The sequence below is a fragment of the Oncorhynchus gorbuscha genome, linkage group LG17 (assembly GCF_021184085.1).
Source record: "Oncorhynchus gorbuscha isolate QuinsamMale2020 ecotype Even-year linkage group LG17, OgorEven_v1.0, whole genome shotgun sequence".
NCBI classification, from domain to species: domain Eukaryota; kingdom Metazoa; phylum Chordata; class Actinopteri; order Salmoniformes; family Salmonidae; genus Oncorhynchus; species Oncorhynchus gorbuscha.
In genome coordinates, this window is record NC_060189.1 from 8,434,882 (window position 1) to 8,454,374 (window position 19,493).

The window sequence follows — 19,493 nt, forward strand, 5'->3', positions numbered from 1 at the left end:
AGGGGGCAGTATTTTGATGTTTGGATGAAAAACCTACCCAAATGAAACTGCCTATTTCTCAGGCCCAGAATCTAGAATATGCATATAAATTGTCAGATTAGGATAGAAAACAATAAAGTTTCCAAAACTGTCAAAATATTGTCTGAGTATATATAACAGAACTGATATTGCAGGCGAAAACCTGAGGAAAATCCAACCCGGAAGTGCTGTTTTTCCTGAAAGCTCTCTGTTCCATTGCCTGCCTTCGCTCCATTTAAAGGGATATCAACCAGATTCCTTTTCCTATGGCTTCCCTATGGTGTGAACAGTCTTTAAACATAGTTTCAGGCTTTTATTTTGGAAAATGAGTGAGAAAGATCACATCACATCATTGTATGGCTGGGTGCCAGCAGTGTTTTCCCTGCGCAACAGCTTGGAGCAGACTTTCTCCTATTGAAGAAGCCACAGTCCCAGTTGTAATATTATCGATTATATATTGTAAAAACAACCTGAGGATTGATTATAAAAAACGTTTGACATGTTTCTACTAACTTTACGGATACTATTTGGAATTTTTGTCTGCGATGTCGTGACTGCTCGAGCCTGTGGATTTCTGAACATAACGCGCCAATCAAATGGAGGCATTTTGGATATAAAAATAATCTTCATGGAACATTTGTGTAACTGAGAGTCTCGTGAGTGCAAACAAGCTGAAGATCAAAGGTAAGCGATTCATTGCTTTTGCTTTTCTGGCCAATCTACTTGGCTGCTAGCCGTTTGTAATGTTTTGTCTACTGAGAGAGATGTCCTTACATAAACGCTTGGTATGTTTTCTCCAGGTGGATTAACAAGCTACGCTGTGTTTTGCTATATTGAGATTTTTAGTAATTTAATTTGAATTTGGCGCTCTGCAATTCAGCGGATGTTGATGAACCCGCTAACGGGATGGGTGCATCAAGAAGTTAAAAGTCCCCCCAAAAATTGTCACATTTGCAGATTGACCCTTTAATAGTCAAGGTAAAAAGAAATCATTAATCCAAGTTTACGGAGGAAGAAGGTGTGAGACGAACAGAGGGGCAAAAAGTGACAGGAGAGAAAAGGAGCGAGAGAGTAATCAGTATTCATATAGTTGGTCACCTTGCACATGCGAGCCACAGGGATGCTGCTGAAGGTCCTCAGCATGTTGGCCTTGACACCAGGAGGAGGTTCAAACACAAAGATACGTCCAGCACGCAGCAGGTTCACTGGCACCTGAGAGGAACAGAGAAAACACATTTAGATCTCTCAACAGTCAACACATTCATAACTGTGGCACATGGTGACAAAAAGCTCGAGGTTAACCAATCACAGTGATAAGTTATACTTCAAGTAACAACGTGGACATTTTTTTAAATCACTGTTTTTTAAACGTTTAATTTTTTTAAATCAACAATTGAGTGAGCTTGAACTTTCTTCAAAAACCCCTTTCTAGTACTTTCATTAAGTTTACTGTTATGTCTTTATAGTCCTCAATACAGAGTAAAACATTGTCATAGAAAAAATAATCTTGTTTATTTTTTCTAAGGAAGTTGAAAGTGGAATGTGACCTTGGGGTTGATCTCCATGGTGAGGAAGAGACGGAAGCTGGCGTGGGGCTGCATGGAGTGGAGCTTCTTCTCCAGCTGCATCAGCCAACCAGGAGCCAGGTGCACGTTCTCCAGCATCACCCACCTGCCGGACTTGACAGCGGTGTTGATGTCGCGGTCGGCCTTGTTGAAGCCCTCAGCAGAACCTGAGAGAGAGAAGAGGAGGAGCCAGGTTTCTAACATGCCAGTAGATGTTTCATACGTCCTCCTGGGCTGTTTTCAAACTGAACTGACTAAACCCTGATGTAGGCTACCTACCAATGGAGATGGAGGTGATGTGTTTGTTTTCCTCAGCTGCCAGGTCCCGGACCAGGCCGCTGGCATCGTACCCGGGTACGGAGCACATCAGAACAGGGGTACTGGGTTTCACCTAGGCGGGTAGGAGAATAAGTTTCACAAGGAGATGAGCGGTTGTAATACGCAATGGTACGTAGAACAGTGACCCTTAAAAAAACACTGTACAAATAACACACAATATATCCGAGATTGTCGATTCAGGGATGTCCAGACTTCTGTACCATAGATATGAAATGACTACGATGGTAGATTCTATTTCTATGCTCTGTTACCTCGCTCTCCACAATGTTGCCCAGGTCAAGGGGCTGCTCGATGATGGCCATGAAGGTGTCTCCCAGGACCTTAGATACAAAGATGTGGGCCATGGCCAGCATGCGGTCCGGACGGAAGGCTTGGATCAGGAGCAGCTGGTGCACTGCCTGACCGATGGAGGCTGTCGAGGACAGACATTTTTGACATGGACTGCACAGAATCCCCGTAGCACTCTTTACCACCAGCACTGAACCACAAACTACCCATATTCTCTACATTAATTTGGTATTTTTAATGCAAATTCTATCAAGAGCATAATTGGGATCTCGACAATGCATAGCAGCCTCTGAACGTCATGGGTTTCTATGCTTCCCCCAAACTAAATCGGATTGAAATACTCACTTGACTGTTTCTCCTCTGTCCACAGGTAGGGCACGGACAGCTCAGGGGAGTTGCTCTCAATCCACATGAAGAATTGCTGCAATGGTAAAAAAAACATGTCAACTTAAAAATGTTCCTTTCTTACTCTTTTCTTCTAAAAAATAATTGTAATGCTCTTCTACTTAACAAACAGTTTAGTAAAGAGTCGGTTTAACAAACGGTTTATTAAAGAGCTTCACATTGCTAAATTAATTGTCTTCCCCTTCCTTCCCTCCAAGTTTTTCACCTCATCAGCTTCCACCTTGGAGACCAGGTCCTTGAAGGCGGGGAGACGGCTGAGAATGATCATGGCCTCACACTGCTCCGTGGTCAGGCCCTTCACCTTGGGCACCGCTGTACCCTTCAGCACCATCTCCGCACCACGCAGGAAGTGCTGGAACTCTGCGTCGTAGGACGGCTCGCTGAGGGCAACAGGAAATGGTTATCAATGACATGCAGGGGCAACGCCACACTGTCCACACTAGTATACCACTTAGAATGCATCCTCAATACATTGTGGTAGTGTAGATTTTGGAACTGAACCATGGACCTTATCCTTCACATTATAACCTGGAATGTGTAGAAAGTTCAAAGTTCAATACCTTGTCATGCCTTTCAGGTTGATCCTGGCTAAGAGCATGGCGAAGGTGATGTGATCCTGGTTACACATGCCTCTGGCCACTCTGTTGAACGCCCCCTGAAAACGAGAAAATGGGATTGGTGATTTTGCACTAGAAAACCTCTAAACAAACACCCATAAACTTAAAATATTTGAAGAAAAAACTCCAGCTCTAGATGTTCTAGAAGGTGTTCTAGATGTGAGGTTTTTAGACATTCTAGGTTCTAGTGGGTGTTTGAGATGTGCGCTTACCTGAAAGAGGTCCTTGGTGATGTGGGTGAGGCGCTGGGTGTGGTCGCTAACACTCTTGAGGTTAGCGTTCTCGTACAGCACCGTGTGGTAGATATCCAGGAAGAAGTGCAGCGAGTACTGGTACAGGAAGTGCATCTGGAGACAGACAGGTACAATACTTTTTGGTTCACTACTAGAAGGTTTTTAAGAGTGTCACCACCATAGAAACAGAACTAGAAGAGACTTGCATATCAGAAGTCAGATCCGTATAAGAGTTTCATTCACATGAACTCAGGTTTGGGATATATTCATCATTTAATGCAAGATGCTGTCTGCACAAGGGATAATCTTTATAAGAGATAGCAGTGTGTGTACCTGGTTCAGGGCCTCCATGGTGAAGTAGATGGAGCTGCAGGCCGAAGAGAGGGACAGGTACTGCTGCGACACTGCCTCCACCTCAGCCATCACTATGTCAGTCTCCTCCACCTTCCTGGTCACCTCCGCCGCCTCCTTCTTCAGGTTCTCCAGGGTGGTGATGATGGTGTCGTCGTCCAGGATACGACCCTTGACCTCGTTCAGGGCCTGCAGCAGGGACTTCTCCAGTTGGCGCAGACGCACCTGGAACTCACCTGGTGGAGGGAGGGTTAATGGATAAAAATAGGACTAAGAGTAGAGAGTAGATACTTTCGTGTGCATTGCATATCAGCAGTCAGATCCGTATACGAGTTTCATTCACATGAAATCAGGTTCTGGATAGATTCATCATCTAATGCAAGAGACTGTCGGCACACGGAACGAGAGTTGCGCAAGCAAGCTTCTCACCTTGCAGTTTGAGGAGGTCGGAACGCTTCTCGTCCACGTCGGGCCTCTCGGCCTTAAGCACCTCGTTGAGACACTGGCTCTGCAGACTGCTGCGTGTCACTGTGAAGTTGACAAAGGTCACACGAGAACACAGGTCTGGAGGGAACTCCACTGTGGGGTCGCGTGTGGAGAGGAAGATGACGAAGGATGGCGACAAGTCAATGTCCTGGTCGCCAAGGGTGATGAGCACGCGTCCGCCGGTCCTGCGCACCTCTCTGTTGAGCACCGGGTTCAGGATGGGGTCGTAGCTCTCTACATCCTGGGGGAGACATTGTTACATATTACCATTAGTTACATGGACGCTAAATGGTTTTATCCAAATGAACCAAGGTTGGCTAGCCCAACAGTAATCTTGGAACCCAGAACCAAACGTTGCATTCTCTAGCTAGCTACTGGACCTAACATTTACGTTAAAGCTTATGTTAAATATAGTAACAATGTTACCAGTCTCAAGGGAGATTATATTTTACGGCAGAAGCAGAGTATTACCTCCCAATGTATTCAGATCAATAGCATGTGTTACTAGCATGCTATTATAGATGGTCTGGAATATGCTGGATCGACCTAGAAGTCTGTTCTGACCTGCACAAGCAGAGGGTTTCCGAAACGCAGGGCGCTCTCCAGGTTCTTCCGGAAGGCGTCGTCCAGGAAGCTGGTCCTGGTGATCTTGCGGTCCTTGTACTCGTTCATGATGAACTCTGTGGCCTGGCCGGACGGGTCGATGATCAGTGGATACCTGGGAAAGGTTAAATTTTTTGATGTATCATTTAGCCCAAAGAAATGGACAGCTTTCCAGAATTTTTATTTTATTTTTTAAAGTCTATCCATCACACTCTTGGATGCACCGTGGAACTAGGATAGGCATTCATTATCCAAACATTTCCATGGTAAAGTTTTGTATCTTCTGACAGGATCCACAGTGAAGTGTTTAGCTTTCTATAGAGGTTTATGATAGAACTATCATCCTCTACCACTCTGAGTTGGTCATTTAGAACACTTCAACTCCTAGACGTGGAAAAAAAGTGGATGATATTGTGATTCGGATGGACACACTCACCTGTTGAACCTCTTGAGCATGATGGCGTTCTCTGTGCAGAGGTCGTCCGCCGGGAGGGAGTTCGCCTGCCAGCGCAGCCTCTCGTCCGCATTGGACAGGTACTCAGTCCTGGCGATGTCCGTGCGGAACTAGTGGGAGAGACAGATCTGTTTAGCCATACAAAATAGAGTCTAGAACATTACATAGAATAAGGCCTTGAGTTACAGATGACTGCCAGAGTAGGCGTAAAAGTCTGGGTTTCGAACTTGGATTGTCCATGCGACTCAAAACAGTTAGCCGTCTGAACTAAAGCCTAGGAAATAGCCGTGGGAGCCAACACAATTCTCAACATCTCCGGCAAGGTCATTTATCATTAGGGCCAGTATTTTTAACCCTCATCCTGTGATTTGACATGGAAAAACTCATGACCCCTCCCCTACTCATGATGTCAACGAAAGCCTAGTGCTGAGAACTACCCCCATTACATGAGCCACTGAACAACCCAACCCCCCCAGTACCTGGATGTTAGCCTGCTGCAGATGACCTACACCCCCCCCAGTACCTGGATGTTAGCCTGCTGCAGGTGGTGCGACCAGGTAGTGAAGAGGTTCTGCCTCATCTGCTGCTCGAAGTAGCCCGCATAGGCGATGAAGGCTGCGGACAGCAGGCAGTCCCCGGCGATGGTAGCCATCTGGTTCTTGAACGTCTCGCTGGACTTCTCCCAGCGCTCGCTCTCGGCAGACAGGCTCTTGAGCAGGGCTGTGCTGCGGTTCACCTGCACTCACAGAAGACGGTCAAGGTTGGATTTAACAATGAGAACAATGATGGATTGGATTGATACAGCGCTTTTCCACCTAGTCTTCAATTGCTTTACATTGGAATTGAGTTTTAAACTGAAGAATCATCCCATTGGGCAACATTCTATTGTTAAGTCTAGGGCATTGACTTTCAGAATGTTCATAGTTGAGATGCCACGCCTTTCTTTGAAAAAACACTATTTGCTCGAAAACATATTTCCTAAATCTCTTGCTAATTCCTAAGGTTATGGAGAAATGGTATCTCTTGCTAATTCCTAAGGTTATGGAGAAATGGTATCTCTTGTTAATTCCTAAGGTTATGGAGATGGTGAAATGGTTGTTTTATGGGTGGATGGACTTCCCTACCTTCGCCTCGACGGCGGCCAGATCTGCCTTAATGGCCTGGGCCTCAGAGATTAGCACGGCGTACTCCTCCTTGTAACGGGCGATGCTGGACTCCAGGTCGTGGATCATCTGCTCCACCTCCTCTGCCTTGGACTTGTTGTCCATGGCATCGTCCTCCAGCTTCTGCAGCTCGTTCCTCAGCGGCTCCACTCGCTTTAACATGTCAGCGTAGTTCAGCTAGAAGAGGGGGAAGAGATGGGTCAATATAAGATCCAAGAATCCTCCTCTGACATTCTCCTCCAATGTGTTTTGAGAGGGAGACGAGGATGCAAGGAATCGAGGAAAGACTTTAGATTCACCCTTACACCGTTCCCATGGGGCAGCAGGGTAGCCTAGTGGTTAGAGCATTGGACTAGTAACCGAAAGGTTGCAAGTTCAAATCCCCGAGCTGACAAGGTACAATATCGGTCATTCTGCCCCTGAACAGGCAGTTAACCCACTGTTCCTAGGCCGACATTGAAAATAAGAATTTGTTCTTAACTGACTTGCCTAGTAAAATAAAGGTAAAATAAAATGGTCAGTGGGTGGTGGTTTCCTTACCTGAGCGATGGCCCATTTGACCATGGGGCCACAGGCCAGGGAGGCCCTGTTGACCATCTCGTAGTTGAAGTTGGGGTTGGACATGTAATTCTTCTTCATCTTCTCACGGATTGACTCACTGCATTGACAATAGAGGTCACAGGGTTAGGACAGAGCAACAGGCAATTGTATAAAAAAAATGGCAAATTAATTAAATTGAAAGCAGGGTATTTCAGAAATGATTAGGATGAAATTATGTACGAAAGGGGTGGCTAGCAAGGAAGCAAACATTAAAAAAAAATCATTTTGGTTGTTACAGCTTTTAAAGGGAAATTTCACCAAAATATGACTGGGTTTGTTTGGATCGTGTCTGAAACGCTTCTAGCACAGTGAGATCCTTTCACATATACATATATTTGACCACAAAGTCTGGGTTTCACGTGCTGAACCATACACCCGATGGCAACATCCGGTGTATTGTTGTGATGGATGAGATCTAAAAAAAAAGGCATTTCACAAAGCCTCTATGTTATACCGACCACACTATACATCTGGGTGTAGATGTGATTGTCTTTGTTTGACAGAGCCATTAGATGATGTCTTTTCAGCGATGCTCCTATTGGCCGATTCACTGAGAGACGACAGCTTGGTGTGGAGTGGTGCTTTCTGCTCTGGCCACGTTGTGCATCGTGCATTCGCTATGAATGCCGGAGTGGTGGTACACTTGGAGCAGACGAATACACAGGAAGTTTGATTCTACCGGTGACATGAAAATGCACTTGTTGTAGCTTGTACTGGGGATATTTTTGATGGATAGATGACAAAACCTAATGTTGTTAACATAGTAATGACTGTGACAGAGCTAGGGTGAAATTGCCCTTCAACTAGAAAATTGCATTCTATTTAGTATGAATCATTTTGAAATGTTTCATCCAAATGGATACAGATAGTAGTGACTGATTTCAGACTAACTGTTTTTCTACCAACTACGGTCAGAAAACATCTAGCCAACTGCTGGACATGCTAACTTGATTCAATGAGCATAATCATGCCGAGATTGGTCTACTATCAATAAATCAGTACATTACTCTTCTGATTTCTCAAGACAACCACTTGGCAATTAACAATAACACAGTGAATCACAACTGCGCGAGGAAGATTGCGATCAGAGTAATATAAAAACGGATAAGCACAGTACCTCATGTCCTCTGAGACAAAGTTGACTATGTTGGTGATGAAATTGTCCCTGACAATAACTTGTCTGATCTTTTTCCAGTCATTAGTCTCCTCGCCCAGCAGTAAGCAGATAGACTCTAAGGCCAGCTTAACCGTGGGAGGGGGGTTGGTCATGGCACGCACTTCAACAAGATGGTGACGCTTAATAGAGCTGACGGCTGGTGAGGGATGGATGGGGGAGGGAAAAAGGGGGGGGCCACTCTTTAGGAACCATGCAGGACAGAAGGGGTGGGAGGAGGGGGGTTTGACAGCAGCAGGGTTGGAAGAGGGGGGCGAAGGTACTGTGTTTCAGGGCAGAGGTGTTTAGGTATTTGAACTCCATTGAAGAAAGGGGCCATTTTTGGATCTCTTTAAACTTGCTAGCAGGAATGAGTCTTGCTCTAGATTTTACTGCAGAAGTGCCAAAACATGTCAGCAGCTCAAACCAAACCGCTCTGTAATTGGTTAAATCAAATGTCAAATCACACAACTCCTCTCTGCCATTGAACAATCACAGACACCCCTTCCCTCGGTCACACAAACCCCACCGCCGCAATCTTCCCCCTCCAACAAAACACTCATGGTCACCTGATCTCATCGGCAGAAAAGTTAACAATGGTGGGGATGAAGTTCTCCCTCATTATGATGGAGCGGATCTGCTTCCAGTCTGTGGTGCTCTCCCCCAGGAGCAGGCAGATGGACTCCAGGGCCAGCTTGACCGCCCCCGGCGGGTTGGCCATGGAACGCACCTCCACCAGATGTTGCTTCTTAATGGACTTAACGGCTAACCCCGGCCAGAGGAGGGTGGGGGCACAAGAGGACGGAGGGGAGAATCAACAGCAAAGAGGGAAAGCGAGAAGCAGAGAAGTTAGATTAAGAAGAGAGATATCCATCTCGTACCGGGAGACCGCGGGAGAGAGGACAATAAAGAACTTGGAAAGAAAAAGAAATCTGCTCAAAAAGAGCAAAGTTGTTTCTATCAGCGGGGCATCTCATAATCTAAACTTGTTGTTTCTATCAGTTGGGCATCTCATAATCTAAACTTGTTGTTTCTATCAGCGGGGCATCTCATAATCTAAACTTGTTGTTTCTATCAGTTGGGCATCTCTTAATCTAAATGTTGTTTCTATCAGTTGGGCATCTCATAATGTAAACTTGTTGTTTCCATCAGCTGGGCATCTCATAATGTAAACTTGGGGATGTAATCATTCAACAGCAGCAGTGACATTGCGAATATGAACGCTCCCAAAACACTGCTTGTTAAATAGATCAGTCTGCCTCTAAGCTGATTTTGCAACAATGTCTAAAGCAGTCATCAGAAGTGTAAGGAAATTAAATACAAAATAAAAAAGGGAGACGTACCATTCTGGGCCTCAATAACAGCGGGCTCCACCTGATCCAGGTCTACCTTGACACTCAGCTGTTTGTCTTTGATCTTCTCCTGTTGCTTGTACACAGACTCCTGGATTTCCTGACTCATCACCTAGAAATCCCAATGGAAAACACACAGGTCTAATACAACCACCATCTACTTCCACAGAGGTTAGTATACAGCAGAGATCTGAAAGTCCAAGCCCGGGAGCCACATCAGGACCTGATCTGCTTATTTCTTGGCCCAGAAGGGACGGAATTGTCAGACCACTGGTATACAGCGAAATAGTTCCTCTCCCTCTTACCTTCTTCTTCTCCGCCTCCTGCTGGTCTTTGACCATCTTTTTCAGCTTGTCGTTGGCATCCGCGTTCTTCACCTCCAGCTCCTGGCTCTTGATCCTCAGGTCGTGACGCAGCTCCTCCACCTATGGGTGAAGATCAAGATACAGACTATGGTGACAAACAACTGGAATGGACAATAAAAATCCAAACAGATCTACCATAATCTTGAAACACTGAGCCAAATTGTACGTCTGCAAGCTAGCTAGCTCTATCCACGTCTTAAGTTTGTTTGTCAGGAAAGACAATTATGGAAGGAAGCGTCACCTGGTCCACGGTCTCCTTGATTTTCCTCAGGCCCACGTTGAGATGCATCTGCTGCTCCTCCAGCTCGCTGCGCTTCTCGTTGAACAGGTCGGCGTAGTGGTTGATGAAGTCCAGGTAGTGGCGCGGGGTGATAGCCATGGTGCGCCCGCCACGCTTGGACAGCCGGCTGTTAGCCTGAGGAGGAAGAATACCATCGTAAGCAAACGTGAGTACCATTTTACCGTCATATGATCGACAGATCTGGTTTAAAATGTTGTCCCAGTCCCAAATCGTACCTCTAAGCCCACTTGTGGAGATCTGAGAGGAATTGACAGGTATAATCAAGTAGTTTCACTATATTGCTTACACCAATCAAATCCTCTCAGATCTCCACAAGTGCATAGGCCTGGTATTTCTATTCTTTCAAATACTTTAAGGGTTTGTTTGAGCCTGCCTGGAGTGCCAGATGGGCCGTGTTTTGCACTTTTGGGACTATTCCATTGGTTCCATTGCACTAGGCGAGCTCAGCTGAGGTATTTGAAAAAACAATTTAAAAAAAAACAATTTGAACCCAGGTCTGATTACCAAAGCGTGAGTCTTACCTGGTGCAGTGTCTGGTGGACAAACACGCAGCCGTTGACGATGGCCTCACGGTGAGATGGTGGCTGGGGCAGCTTGTCGTACACCACCGGCATGTAGTCAGGCACCTTGTAGTTGGGTTTCTCCAAGTCCAGTTTGATGGTGAACTCTTTGCCCACTTGGTAGAGGGCCTCAGTTGACCAGTCTCCAAACCAATTCAACACACACCTGTGGAAGGGAAGGGAGAAAGAGTTATGAGTCCAACACAGATACTGCAGTGGAAGGCTACAATCATGACAGATCTGAAATCGACTAGATGGGGGGGTTGAGTGCAGTGTCGTCTATCCAAAAGGGATCCCAAAGAATCAATTCAACATAAAAAAATACATGTTTTTTTCTAAGACTTCCGAATCAGCCACTACTCGGGACCAGTGAGTGTGCAAAACTGTTCAATGGAAATATTTGAGTGGGTTTAGAGTCAGCTACTAAGGTAATACCAGCGCCACTGTACTGTCGGCTAGGCATAACATTAGCACCTGCCAAATGCGGTAGATTTAGGTATTGGCAGGTAAGAATGTGTATTTCACCAGCCACCTAGGTGGGTGGTCAATTTGCAGGGCTCTACAGAGAGAGCTTTACATTTGCAAATAAACATTTAGTACAAAAAGTCAAGTAGGAGCACATTTGCTAGTTGTGATTTATAAATGTTGCAGTAGCTGTTTTTCTGCGGTTTCATAGCTGCTAATCGCACAAAGAAATACAAAATCTATATCCCACCTCACGCAGTAACAAGGCCTGGCTGGGGAGCTTTTTGCTGATAGATTCATTTTTGGAGGCTCTGAGTGATAGCGATCCAAAATCATGGCCACGTGACATGACTCGAGTGGCCCCGTTACCACGGTAACCTCCCGCCCTTAAAGTGGCAGCTGAATATTTAGTCTCATCTGATATTTTGGTTAATAAAAATGTAACGAAATTGAGCAATTTATCACATTACTTCTTACTAATATTTTTTTTTGCGTTAGAATCATTAAGCATGGTCATCTGTTTTTTATGTTTGTTAATTATGGCAAAGCAACTTTCGGCTGGTAGATTTTTTCCATCTACCTGCCACAGTTGTTGGTGGAACAAAAAGTACATTTTAGGCCCTGACTGCAGGTGTGGATATAGGAGGCCCCCACCTGTTGAAGAGGGCAGGGGAGGTGGCAGCGCGGTCCTTCAGGCCCTCAGATGAGGGGTTCATGGTGAAGACCACATGTAGGTTTCTGATGACCTGGCTGGTAAACCACTTGTAGAGCTCCTCATGAGTGTCCAGCATCATGCCCTCCTTCTGGGCGCCCTCCTTACACTGGGTCATCAGGGCGGCGTACTCGTCACCCTCAAACAGACCTGGCACCTGGGCAGGGACACATGTTAGAGAATATACACACAAAAAGTATGTGGACATAGTGGATTTGGCTATTTCAGCCACACCCGTTGCTGTCTGGTGTATAAAATTGAGCACACCGCCATGCAATCTCCATAGACAAACATTGACAGTAGAATGACCTTACTGAAGAGTTCATAGTGACTTTCAACTAGGCACAGTCATAGGATGCCACCTTTCCAACAAATCAAGTCATCAGATTTCTGCCCTGCTAGAGCATGAAACACATTTGGGATGAATTGGAACGCCAACTGAAAGCCAGAACTTATTGCCCGACCTCACTAATGTTCATGGCTGAATGGAAGCAAGTCCCCGCAGCAATGTTCCAACATCTAGTGGAAAGCTTTCCCAGAAGAGTGGAGGCTGTTATAGCGGCAACAAGGGGACCAACTCCATATTTATGCCCATGACTTTGGAATGAGATGTTGGATGAGCAGGTGTCCACATACCTTTGGTCATGTATATAGGAACTTGAGGGTATGGTATTTCCTAACAACAAGTTTCTCAATAGCAATATCTAGGTAGGAACCAATGGAAGAGGCGACAGGGGATCTGTTTAAAGTGACGACCTTCTCCTTGTCCCTTCTGCTCTGAGCTGACAAGATAGGTAAAAGCAATATGATCTTGATTTGGCCTTCACCCCAACCTGTCTCTTCAACATCAGTGCAGACAGAGGAACGGAGACTGCTCTTTTGAGTATTAAAGTGTAAGCTTGGGTTGGCGGTCTCTACCTCTCCGTTGGCCAGCAGAGTGTTCATGCGCTCCAGGAAGCCAGAGTCCAGGACGTTGGACTCGTCCATGATGAAGGCGATCTTCTCGTTCTTGCAGCCGGAGCGACGCAGCACCGTCCGCAGGTCCTCGTCAAAGTCGTCACCCGTGTATCTCCTGTGGACCTGGACATCACAATGCAGTCAGCACCTCATTCAACCACTCAACTCATTAGAACCTACATATAGACTTGTTCCATTTATACAATGACTTGTTTATTGTTTACTCCATGTGTAACTCTGTGTTGCTGTCTGTTCACACTGCTATGCTTTATCTTGGCCAGGTCGCAGTTGTAAATGAGAACTTGTTCTCAATTGGCCTACCTGGTTAAATAAAGGTGAAATAAGAAAATTAAATAAAAAACATCCGATGGATTCCAGACATTAAAAAAATAAAAAATAATTTAAAAAACACTTCCGAAACACGACTTACCCCACCCATAATATATTGTCGTACTGTGTCGAGATGACAATTCAGATAGCTTTAAAAATGGTAATTCAAAAGGTAATTCAAAAGGAACAGTTAGCCATTAACACAGGACTTTTCTTTACTAACCTTGATCTGATAGACACTCAGGCCATTCATCCAGGCCACAAAACGGGACAGGGTGGTCTTTCCTGCTCCACTGACTCCAATCAGGAGGAGATGACCCTGGGGTTGTCGGAAGATTCTGGAAAAGAATTGGCCGTTTTTAACAGTGTCAAGTAAGGAGTCATTTCAACAACAAAAAAACTCAAGTGTACCCACGTGCTAAATTTCACAATGTTGAAGCAGAGAAGTATTTTTTTTTAAATGTATTTACCGGTCGATTCTGAGGACATGGTCCAGAACCTCGTTGAAGAGCACCAGTGGCACGTCCAGCTCCTCCTCGTAGAAGACCCTCAGACGGGCCTTGACGTAGTCTCGCAGCTCCTCCTGTTCCACTGGGATATAATCCTGAGGATGGGGACAGACAGACATTAACACAAAAACTAACTAACATCTTTCATTCAACTGACACAAGCCATGAGTGTCAATTTCTTGGCTCTACATTCACGGTGGGTAATGTCTATATGGTAGTTAGGTGATGCTGCAACATATGCCGATACACAGAACCATGTTATATTGCATCTCAAATCAAAATCACATTTTATTGGTCACATACACATGTTTAGCAGACGTTATTGCAGGTTTAGTGAAAGGGACAGTGCAGTAATATTATATATATATAAAATTACTTATATTGCGTCTGTATAAACAGAACCATATTATATTGCTACTATGGGCAGGAAGCTCACCTTAGAGAGCCAGTTGCTGTAGAGGATAGGCCTGTTGAGGGCCTTTTCACGGTCAATGTTGGGGAAGTGCTTGAGGGCCACCATGTCAATGTTTTCGTCTGTCCAGCGCCTCTCCTCATCCTCCACCAATCTGTGCACGGGAGAGAGTAGTTTAACAGGTCAGTCAGGACCTTAGACAACAACATTGATCTCTTTGCATCCAACTTTTAAAATCAAATCAGGTCACACAATCAAGAAAACTCAGGGCCTTGGTTACAGCCTGGAACAAGCACCTGGTGTTATTCCCGGCAAGTGAAAACTCCAAGCCATATTAATAACGCTAAACAATCTTTCCCCCAAAGATTCTATTAGGCTACTTTGGGAGAGTCTGGCTACTTCCCTAAGGACTGAACACACACACACACACACACACACACACACACACACACACACACACACACCTGTCCTGGAAGAGGCGCAGAGCCTCATGGGCCCAGATGCGGATGAGACCCTCCACAGGGAGTGTCTCCAGGGGCCGCAGGGCCTCGAAGATGCCCCTCACCCAGCGGGACATCTCGCGGGGAGAGTAGATGTAGTGGGGCTGGGTGTCTTGGGTGAAGCGTTCCTGTAGTGGACAGAGAGACATGCTCCATGAGGACAAAAAGGTCAGTTCCCTTATAGCACATCCAATCTACCCTGGTCCCAGATCAGTTTGTGACGTTTTGCTAACAACCTGAGGTTTTAACAAGATGGCATAAACTGATCTGGGACTAGGTTACATCCTATCCTACCATTGTGTTCAGCACTACAAAAATCAGACATTGTGAGTGATTCCTATAGTGGCTCTCATACAAGACATATTTGTGAGGATGTGGTACCATAGAAATGGCTACTACTGTAGATAACTGTAAATACTACATTAGATAATACTACTGCTGTAGATCATGACCCAAAGTGGGTTGAGAGTATTAAAAAAAATATATATACATAAAAAAAAATAGCAACTCAGGGTCTCAACTTACTGTTTAGAGTCAGAATAGTAGAATACACCATTTTAAAATTAGATTTTGCATCAGCAGTTTCTCTCTGGTTTCATCAGTTACTGACAGGCAACCATTTTTAGATGAGCATGTTAAGTCTACGCCAGCCATCTAAACAAATTGTTGTCGAATACGGACCGGGTACGCGCCCAGGTGCCCTGACCTCCAGGGGGCCCCCATTGATCTTGTTATTTTGATATCTGACTGACTAACATGGCATAAGTCATGGTGAAATTTGATAACTCAAAATACTTCTACTGTAGATACTTCTACTACTGCAGATAACTGTAAATACATACCTCTACTACTTTATCAGTCTGTTTGATATGTAAGCTCTTACCTGAGACATGGTGTAGAACTCCACCATGGCGGCGGTGAGTGGCTCAGCGAAGGTACGCAGCGAGGGGATGAGACGCAGCATGGCCCGGTTGAAGGTGCCGTAGATCTGAGTGAGGGAGGCGGGGCCGGGGTAGTCCACGTACACCACTGGCACATGGCGCAGGAACCTGGAATAAAATTTTAAAAAATCACAACAGTTACTCATCATTCAAAACCGACCAGTGAGTTGAGTCCGGGGTCGTATTCATTAGGCACTAAACGGTAGAAAACTGACTGAAAACGGGTAGGGGACTACTTCACCTATACAAAGCACTCCTTTTCCCGTTTCAAAACGTTATGAAAGAGAGTGTCACATCGCTCCCTCGCTGTGTACCATGTGAGTCGCTACTAATAAACAAGACCTAGGAAAACGCTACATGGTCTCAAAATGGACATAGGTCATGTTGACAGTACCTGTGGGTGAGGGGCTTCCTGCCGGGGTCGGTGGGGGGGTTACAGGCTCCCACAAACTGGATCCTCTCCAGCTTGACCCAGGTCTGATCTGAGGTACGGTAGAAGCCTCCATGCTCCACCATCTGCAGGGGAAAACACCAGAGGAAGGTGAGTTAATGCTCTTGCAGAAACTCAGCATAACATAGTGCAGGGGAAGGAAACCCTGTTCCTGGAATGCTGCAGGCAACACACCTGACCAACAGATAATTGATCAATTCAGTGATTTCCTAAATTCAACACAGGTCGGTAAAATAAAAAAATGGAAGTGCCTGCGGTCCAGGACCAGAGTTGCCCATCCTTGCCTTTGTGTTTAACTTCAGAACACACCAGCCCATTCTCAAATGGCATCCTTCCTGGTCTCCTTTACTTCAGTACCACTGATAGGTAGAAAGGTCATTGAGGAAGGAGTCATGTTACAACCTATTGAGACACAGCCAGTACGTGTGTATGGATGTACACGCTGAGACCGCCTCACCTGTCTGAGGAAGGAGATGACCCTCTGGGTACCATACTTGTCCATGTCAGGCAAGTTGATCTCATCACAAAAGAGCACCAGCCACTTGCCCAGCTGCACGGGGGCCAGGACAACACCGTTGGGCGTGCGACGGTACTCGCAGTAGTGATCGAAGGTCTTTAGCAGGAGCTCCGGGGTGGTGGCACTGGAGAAGTTCAGACCCACAACCTGGGAGCAGATGTGAAAGGGTTAACTTCAGCAGGAAGACCTATTATTCATTTGAAAGACTCATTGGCACACTTGAAGATTTAGCCTCCGGTCCAATGTCCACACTAGCATACTTATTGTGGAATTAGCAATGTATTGGGTTTTGCATTCCAAGTGGTATGCATTCCAAGTGGTATGCATTCTAAGTGGTATGCATTCTAAGTGGACATTGTAAGCTGACCTAAGTCCATCTCTATGGTGACCAGCTGAAGGGCTGCAGGGTGCGCCGGCTTTTGTTCCAATTCAGCACAACAACAAAAATGATGCATACTACCGTGTTCCTAGTGCATTCTCCAAGGACGTTCTTGCACGGAGAACGCATAAAACATTACATTGATTTTAATACATTGTGTAAAAAAAAATAACGCGTTTGCCTCTTATTTCTTTGCATACTTCCAGTTGAAGCTTGCAACGATGCATGCGTCAAAATACGTACAGAGAGTACGCATTTGATAACTGTACTCCTACTTTGATTTGGACTCGTACTCCAACCCTCGAGTGCTCAGAGCACGGTAGTATGCATTTGGAGAATCACCCCATGACTCAGACCAGGTCAGTTTAGACTACAATTGAAACCCACAGGTCTAGCGCCATCTAACCCCAGTAAACGGCGTTCCTGATGGGACCACACTTACCTCCATGTCAGGCAGAGCTCGGAGGGCGCTGAACAAGGTCATGGTTTTACCCGAGCCGGGCGGGCCGCAGAGGACCAGGGGCTTGTGCTCAGCCAGCCAGGTGTAGAGCAGGGCTTCGTGGCGCACCGTGTCCAGGGTGGGTACCACAACATCCGGGCTAGCCACCTTGTGGGTCTCCACTTCGATCTGTGGCACCTTGCCCTGCCACGATTGCCACTCGCCGGAGATTGTGACCTGACGGGACCAAAAACAAGGAATGTTGTGGTATAATTCTAGGGACAATAAGTTTAGTTAGCTCATATGGTCAGGAAAACAAGGGGAAAAAATGAACTCGGGGCTCCTGTCAGGGTCTAACAAATTCTTGCTGATACATGTTGGCATCGGCGGGTAAAAATGATATTTCACCAGTCAAGTATGATCACATTTATAGTAATATCAATGCTGCAGTAGCAGTCTTAAAAGTATTTGTCGTTTTGTTTCATAGCTGGTAAATGAAATCGCAACAAAGAACTATGACTCCTCCCACTGCCTCGCTTGGGGCTGTGCACATGTGAAGAGCTGAGTGAAAGATTCATTTTTAGAATGAAAAAACTACTGAAGTGAGACTTTGTTCTTGTGTTTCCCAGCTGTTTACATAGTTTGTTCACAAGCTAGGATGTTTTTCTATTTTTGGAGTTTCAACAGAATCTCACGGGTACAAACATGACTTGTTACGTTACCACGGTAACCCCCTGCCCTTAAAGGGCAGGTGAACATTTGTCTCATCTGTGATATATTGGTTAAAATACTCAAAGGTAAAAAAAATAAAATGAAATTAAACACATCACACTACTTCTAACTAGTAATACATATGTTTTAGAAACATTACAAAGCTTTGTGTTTTGTTGGTATAATTTTAGTGGCATTTTTTTTTTTTTTTTACATTTGTCTGGTATAAAATGTCTCGTAGATTTTTTTTATATACCTGCCAGACCAAAAAGTTTATTCATTTAATAGTTAAAGTTAATGTTATTCCCTGGCTCCAGTTCTACCACAGGATGGGACAAAATAATGTAATAAACTTTAGAATTTTAATGAGAGTTAAATGGGTGAGCCACTGTTATTCAGCTTGATGATCTGAGATTCAAGAGCACGTCCATTCCTACCTCGTAGTCGATGATGGGCACGTTGGGCGCCGAAGGCAGGGGCACAGTGGTGATGCGGCGGATATATTCACCCAGCTCGCCACGTATCTTCAGCCGGCCGTCGCCTGAGAAGGACCACAGCACGGCGTAGATCAAGTACCTCTGTGGACCCAAACGGCAGAAATATGGTTTAACATTTATAAAACCCATTCATTTTTTCTAATATATTTTTTTGTACAAAAATCAGGTTTACAATTAGTGCAGCATTGTTACAAACCCATGTAGTATTATTGTTTGGATTCTTGAAAAGCACTCAATAATAATAACAATAATGACGCTTAGTGTGACAGGAGAGGAACTGCTTAGTGCAATGTTCTTTGGATTCATCAAATTTCATTCTCTGGGGTAAGTCTCCAGTCTGACAGGATAGTTTCAACTCAATCAATCCACCAAGTAAATTGAAAAAATATTTGCATCTCCCCCCCCCCCAACTACTCGATTCTTGAACTACAATTTCAATTAATCTCCTAAACTTAAAATTAATTCAAATGGAATTGACACCAAGCCCTGAGGGACTCCCTTTAGCCTCCCTGCAAGCAGGAGGCGCTGTGGCACCGCTGACTGACCTGCATGTAGCGCTCCAGCTGGTCATTGGGCATGGGGAAGTCTGAGTGGTTGTTGTTGTAGAGCGCCACGTTGCGGCAGGCCTGGTGTAGCATGGAGAACAGGGAACCCATACAACGCAGCCGCGTGAAATCCATGATGTGCTCCATCTTGGAGGCGTGCTCCAGGGTCTTGATCACCAGCCCAGTGGAGGTGAAGTAGGGCTGCAGGATGGCCGCTGTGTCCCTCTGGATCTGGAGAGGGGGAGAGAGAGGACAATGGGGGGTGTTATAAGACT

General features: G+C 45.4%; 1 protein-coding gene and 2 non-coding genes across 4 annotated transcripts in view; all 3 read right to left on the reverse strand.

The window, feature by feature from the left end:
- The window catches only part of dync1h1 (dynein, cytoplasmic 1, heavy chain 1), a 48,035-nt gene that overhangs the window by 5,747 nt on the left and 22,795 nt on the right, over positions 1-19,493 (reverse strand). Inside the window, exons 35-66 of one of the 2 annotated variants that reach the window (XM_046307728.1) lie at positions 19,219-19,449; positions 18,614-18,754; positions 17,469-17,702; positions 16,588-16,794; positions 16,074-16,195; positions 15,622-15,787; positions 14,703-14,866; positions 14,263-14,392; positions 13,788-13,921; positions 13,541-13,655; positions 12,949-13,110; positions 11,973-12,187; positions 10,815-11,019; positions 10,234-10,407; positions 9,933-10,052; positions 9,619-9,739; positions 8,240-8,435; positions 7,063-7,180; positions 6,484-6,699; positions 5,883-6,095; positions 5,342-5,469; positions 4,867-5,020; positions 4,246-4,543; positions 3,799-4,052; positions 3,445-3,579; positions 3,176-3,270; positions 2,821-2,995; positions 2,556-2,631; positions 2,174-2,334; positions 1,863-1,974; positions 1,566-1,750; positions 1,117-1,230 (exon numbers count right to left, since the gene is read on the reverse strand). In XM_046307728.1, the coding sequence (XP_046163684.1) occupies positions 1,117-1,230; positions 1,566-1,750; positions 1,863-1,974; positions 2,174-2,334; positions 2,556-2,631; positions 2,821-2,995; positions 3,176-3,270; positions 3,445-3,579; positions 3,799-4,052; positions 4,246-4,543; positions 4,867-5,020; positions 5,342-5,469; positions 5,883-6,095; positions 6,484-6,699; positions 7,063-7,180; positions 8,240-8,435; positions 9,619-9,739; positions 9,933-10,052; positions 10,234-10,407; positions 10,815-11,019; positions 11,973-12,187; positions 12,949-13,110; positions 13,541-13,655; positions 13,788-13,921; positions 14,263-14,392; positions 14,703-14,866; positions 15,622-15,787; positions 16,074-16,195; positions 16,588-16,794; positions 17,469-17,702; positions 18,614-18,754; positions 19,219-19,449 (5,271 nt within the window). Of the gene's footprint in view, positions 1-1,116; positions 1,231-1,565; positions 1,751-1,862; positions 1,975-2,173; positions 2,335-2,555; positions 2,632-2,820; positions 2,996-3,175; positions 3,271-3,444; positions 3,580-3,798; positions 4,053-4,245; positions 4,544-4,866; positions 5,021-5,341; positions 5,470-5,882; positions 6,096-6,483; positions 6,700-7,062; positions 7,181-8,239; positions 8,436-8,844; positions 9,041-9,618; positions 9,740-9,932; positions 10,053-10,233; positions 10,408-10,814; positions 11,020-11,972; positions 12,188-12,948; positions 13,111-13,540; positions 13,656-13,787; positions 13,922-14,262; positions 14,393-14,702; positions 14,867-15,621; positions 15,788-16,073; positions 16,196-16,587; positions 16,795-17,468; positions 17,703-18,613; positions 18,755-19,218; positions 19,450-19,493 lie in introns of both variants that reach the window. The other variant, XM_046307727.1, reaches the window with a different exon arrangement.
- Positions 3,672-3,743, reverse strand: LOC124002330. The gene has a single exon (XR_006832983.1). It is a non-coding gene; the product is annotated as a small nucleolar RNA SNORD50 (small nucleolar RNA).
- Positions 4,123-4,194, reverse strand: LOC124002324. Its single transcript, XR_006832977.1, has one exon. It is a non-coding gene; the product is annotated as a small nucleolar RNA SNORD50 (small nucleolar RNA).